Raw genomic sequence first — 5,611 nt, 5'->3', positions numbered from 1 at the left:
AGAGGGCAGAGGATGCTGGTGAGAGGAGTTATAGGAGGACGGTCTCATTGTAATCGTTGAAATGGTATTAATGGAATGGAGTCGAACACGTAGTTTTGATGTGTTTGATTTGTTTGACTCCGTCCTATTAAATCCATTACAATCATTACAATGAGCCTGTCCTCCTATAACTCATCCCACCAGCCTCCTCTGTCAGAGGTGTATATGTGTACAGATACCACTGTAATGTAGAATATTCACCATGACTCCGCTGCTCACCGCTCCCATAGACACCAAATCATCTACAACATAAACACAATGAAAATGGGATTATAGTGTTTGTACATGAGTGTATATAGTTATGTAAGTTGTATGTGTGTCTATGTTGATGTATTTTGTTTGGAACATACATTGGCTGTGATCATCCTGTCTGGCTGTAGGTCTGAACAACATAAAAGTATAAGAAGTTTGTGGTAAGAACATCTCATCATGGACAATACAGAACTAAAGGTTGATACGATCTGCATCATATTCACGAGGAGAATTCTTACCTCTGAGAATTGGTTTTCTCTGAAAAACAAATGAGGCTAAATTAATTATATTGAATATAGTCTAATCTATACAGTATGATCAAAATGAGATGATAAATTAACCCATGCCATAGGAACTTACATTAATATCAGCACGGTAAATTTGCAAATGATTTGTTTTGCAGAATCAAATGTACTCACTGATCCTCCTGCAGAGACAGACAGCTGTCAATCCTACCAGGAGCACGCCCACTCCAGAAGCCACACTTACTGCTGCCTGCCATATTTGCCCCACTATTTGGTGACATGATGACATCGGGAGAGGTCATTAGCTCTTGGACCACATTATTGTTTTTCTAAGAAAATGTGCACAGCTCTGTTTTCATATGTGTGAGAAAAGACAGCTCGAAAAGGATACTTACCCAGAATGCTTTCTTGACTGTTTGATTCCACATCACTTTCTGTGGAGCTTTGACCTCCTGGGCACATGCAAGAGAGAAGGACAGTTTAATAACAGAGTTATGCAAATATTTCTAAGAATAAACAAATTGTTTGATTAATCCTAAACCTTTGACTGAATTTACATTTGTCTATATTTGCAAAACTGGTTTATGCTCTAATAGACTAAAATATTTAGAAAACTAAATGAAACCTATTGGCTATACTTACTTTCAGTTGGACTCGCTGGGGTGTCAGTGGTCAAAGTACAGCAAACAGTCGACCCTGATGCAAAGCAAATCATTGGATCTGATTATACAAAAATACATCTAAATGGGTTGATTTTAATCAATCAAAAATCAACCTCTTTTTGTAATGAGGCAAATTTGCGATGGGAAAAAAACATGGAGAAGATAAGCTACTCTATTTGTTTTACTTATATTTGCTAACTAGATAAAGATGATGATAAAGGATTCACTGCCGTGCTAGGGGTCAAAGGGGAGGTCAAACCTGGTGAGGAGAGATTACTCATATTACACAAGAACAAATGTAAATTAATATAATATCTAAGGTATTTCAATAAGCAGAAAGAGAGAAGTACAATACACATTACCTACAAATCAGATGGACTAAAAATGGTTAAAAATCTGGACTGAAATTACAAGCAGCTATGAATCTATTAGTTAACCGGAGCTTTAGTGAATGAATGTGAACAAAGATATTGTACTTGCAAACTAAGTTTAAATTGGTGGATCTACTTACTGGTAGTTGGTGTCACTGTGGTGTCTGGGGTAAAGGTACAAGTAACAGTCGAAACAAATGGGAAGCAATATGATTACACAAGAATAAGGTTTTACATTCACATTTGGGTCACTTAATTTTACAGGCCCGTAATCTTAACGCTTGACTGTATAATTGGAACTTGCAGAGATGGTAATTTAGAGGCCCAACACACCTTCTGTAGGACTCACTGTCGTGCTGGGAGGCAAAGTAGATCTAGGACCTGGAGTCAAACCCACTGAGAAAACATATATTAATGAAATTAGCATTTTATTCATGATCGTATTAATGATCATCATGGTGTTGTTGGCCTTTTGAAATACCTTTATGATTTATCTATTCAAAGTGAGCAAAGTAGGACTATAAAAATCACTACGGACAGGTGGCTTCTAGCCCTGGTAGATTATATTTCTCCTCATTATAGAGATGATAAGACCAATTCATAAGGTGATAAAGTCTTTCAGGACAGATAAGGTGTTGATTGTTGTTTACAGCTTCCTAGAATAAAGTCACCATGTTATCTAACAGCAGAAGCATAACAGCGCATAGATACGATCTAAACACTCGACTAGATGAACACAGACATTCTATTACTTGTGCTGATGATCCCAGACATTGGTGTTGATGCTGGTGTCATATCTATAGAACAGCTTAATTTACACATTAAGACAATTATTCTTATTGCTGAAACTTTTGTTGCTTTAAAATAACAGCAGTGCCACTATAAAAGCACACATGTGTAGCCTACCTGCCATAGAAGGTGTCTGTATAGTTGTTGGATCACTGATGTGAACTCCCACCAGATCTAAAATCATTTGGGATTGAAATGTGGTATTTAGTTAGTTGGTCAGAATGAAGATAGTCATACTAAGAAGATGCTAAAATCAAAGTGAGTCAGATCATGAAGACCTACAGCCCTGATAGATTTGTTTAGATAATGACTCACGTGCAAAGCTTTTCCCATCACTGCGTGGAGAGAGAGAGTTTGGTCCTGAGCTCACTCTGTAGTCACAGTTTACCTCCTTAAGCCTCACTGACTGTAGAGTTCTGATAATATCCCTCTCAGTTACATTGAATCTACAGAACCACTGTTTGGAACCTTTGCTTTTTTCTTTCCAGATCTCTGCTGTGAAGGATGGCTGACTCTCCTTTCCAACATACAGGTTACAGGTGGAGTCAGGACTGACGGAACCACGAATCAAACAGATGATGGTGAAGTCCTCATCAAAATTGACTGTTATGTCTGGTTTTGGATCTGTTAGGAAAGGACAGAGACTCCTTTTTACATCACTCTCTTTGAATGTAATGTATATGTCACAAGTGACACTGACTCAACTAACTAAACTAGAGCCTCCCATTCTATTTATAGTACGTATCAGCATGTCTTATTTGATATCATGCATATTTATGATGTTTAATCATGTGTCCTGTGTGTTTACAGCGATTGCCTTTCACTTAATTCCTTACATTCTCACGTGTGAAATCAAATTGAATCACACGGACAATTTTGCTTGCTTGTATGGTGTGGAGTGATTCCACAGATCTCCCTCTCCCTGCTCGGGAGGAAGAGACAAACCCTGTTCGGGTAGAGCCAAACTAATCCTGCTCGGGTAGAACCGAATGAACAAACCCTGCTCGGGTAGAACCGAATGAACAAACCCTGTTCGGGTAGAGCCAAACTAATCCTGCTCGGGTAGAACCGAATGAACAAACCCTGCTCGGGTAGAGCCAAACTAATCCTGCTCGGGTAGAACCGAACGAACAAACCCTGTTCGGGTAGAGCCAAACTAATCCTGCTCGGGTAGAACTGAATGAACAAACCCTGTTCGGGTAGAGCCAAACTAATCCTGCTCGGGTAGAACCGAATGAACAAACCCTGTTCGGAAGGACCTGAATGAACATTGGCCACCGATCGGGAATCAACTGCTGTGTTAGTTTGTCCCGTTGCTTCTAGTTAGCCTACAGCCCTAAATCCCAGCCTATTTATACGTTTCTAATAGGGCCGTAGTGATACTGTGTATTACTGTGTCAAGCTGAGTTTATAAAGAACCTTTTATTGTACTTTGGCCTGTCTCTGTGGTTGTTTTCCGTGGGATCTTAGAACTCTACTTTTGACATGTACATTTCAAATATGTATTGTCTTCATAACAAATATTTTTTAAATGACATTGGATGAGATTGTGATTTAAACAGAATCATTCAAGACAATCTGAATATAACATTTCTTACCAAGAATAGTAAGAGAGACAGAACCACTTTGCATCGACGGATAGTACGTTTCTACTGTGTAAAAACATCTCAGTTTGATCTCAGAAGATGAACTTTGACCTGCCCACGAGAGCAGCTCAGTCCCCGTGAGTGAACATGTATAGGGTGAGTGTTTAGGATCTCTCCCCTCTGTGTAGAAGTAATAGTGAGACACAGAGACAGGTGGAGGAGTCTGACAGATGAGTCTCTCTCTCTGATGACTGAAGAACTCACTGTCAGCCTGGGAGGAGGTGGGTCTCTTTGAAAGTTGCATTTAAAAAACATTACAGGTAATCCATACATACTAACAGTATGGAAAATCCATTAATAAAATGTTAAACTATCAGCATTTATGTTTGTACAAAGTACAGTAAATCCTGTCATTATGTGAAATGAAGACGTTTAAGAAATACGACAGAAGATCTCATTTTCAGAACGAGCATAATTAATACGGTATAACAGTGAAGTGTATCATTGTTTAAACCACCAACTTACCCTGAACAGTGACTGAGACAGGGTCACTTAAAGGAGATGTGTGAGACTTCCATACAGTGTAGTAACATGTCACTTTGACCACAGCTGGAAATGTTGGACCAGACCTCTTGAGCAGCTCAGTTCCTGTTATTGTCTGCGTACACGATGAGTCTGGAAGAATCTTCTCCCCCTCCATGTAGAAGTAACAGTCAGACACAGGGAGAGAGGGAGGAGTCTCACAACTCAGCAGAACTGATTCTGTCTCTCTGATGACTGTAGAACTCACTGTCAGCTGAGGAATGTCTGTGAGAATAGGGGAATTAAGTATTTTGTGGTTTTGAGAAATGTACTGACAGTCTAATCCCTCCTTGTTATTTAAGACTTAAGGATCTTGAGTCAATTACTTTATGCGGTGACAGTATGGGAAATGAAGGAGATATAATATATTCCTTGATTGCTTCATGTAATAGCTAATGACAACACACAGTATGATAACATATCCCAAGAGGAACATGGTAATGATGGCACAACAGTACATTGTTTACAACCATTCAAACAATCTTCTTACCCTGAATTGTGACTGTTGACGGCTCACTGTATATGGATCTAAACTGTGAACCTGTAGCACTGTAATGACATTGTATTTTGACCTCAGCTGGTGAACTCTGACCTGTCCACTTCACCAGTAGTGTTCCTGTGAGTGTCTGTTGACAGGGTGATGGTAGGGTGAATTCTACTTGCCCTTCCATTTTGAAGTAACACTCAGAGACAGATGGAGGAGTCTGGCAGTTCAGCTGAACTGAGTCTCTCTCTTTGATGACTGCAGGAATCACTGTCAGACTGAGCCGAGGAAGATCTGTGAGATCAGAGGGATGATGGAGTGTCTTTTTTAATTGAATCATAAATTAATTTTCAATGTTTAACTAGTCATACAGATAACGTACCACTTAATATTATATGAGTTTGAAAGAGAAAAACAATTAAGACACTGTTGTCTATTTAAGCAATAAACAATGAGAACGTGCCAGGAACAGCCCTTAGGAGGGAGTTATCACACAATAATTCTCAGCTTCGATGGGCATTTAGCTTTTGTAAAACGGTTGCCAACATTTAAACAAAAGATTAAGGACATGTCTTTCATTAAAGACCTATTATTGTGTTTT

General features: G+C 39.1%; 1 protein-coding gene across 1 annotated transcript; it reads right to left on the bottom strand.

The window, feature by feature from the left end:
- Positions 1 to 400: 400 nt before the first annotated feature.
- LOC120041267 lies at positions 401 to 4,644 on the bottom strand. The gene is made up of 9 exons (XM_038986201.1): positions 4,470 to 4,644; positions 2,674 to 2,982; positions 2,476 to 2,532; positions 1,903 to 1,965; positions 1,710 to 1,733; positions 1,179 to 1,457; positions 932 to 988; positions 711 to 803; positions 401 to 549 (listed from the first exon to the last, which is right to left on the bottom strand). The coding sequence occupies exons 1-6, from the start codon at positions 4,642 to 4,644 to the stop codon at positions 1,393 to 1,395; spliced, it is 693 nt and encodes a 230-aa protein (XP_038842129.1). The 3' UTR covers positions 401 to 549; positions 711 to 803; positions 932 to 988; positions 1,179 to 1,392.
- Positions 4,645 to 5,611: the final 967 nt, after the last annotated feature.

This window comes from Salvelinus namaycush, unplaced genomic scaffold, assembly GCF_016432855.1.
Source record: "Salvelinus namaycush isolate Seneca unplaced genomic scaffold, SaNama_1.0 Scaffold429, whole genome shotgun sequence".
Taxonomy (NCBI): domain Eukaryota; kingdom Metazoa; phylum Chordata; class Actinopteri; order Salmoniformes; family Salmonidae; genus Salvelinus; species Salvelinus namaycush.
Note: the sequence above shows the minus strand (reverse complement) of the source record. Positions and strands in the feature narration are given on the sequence as shown.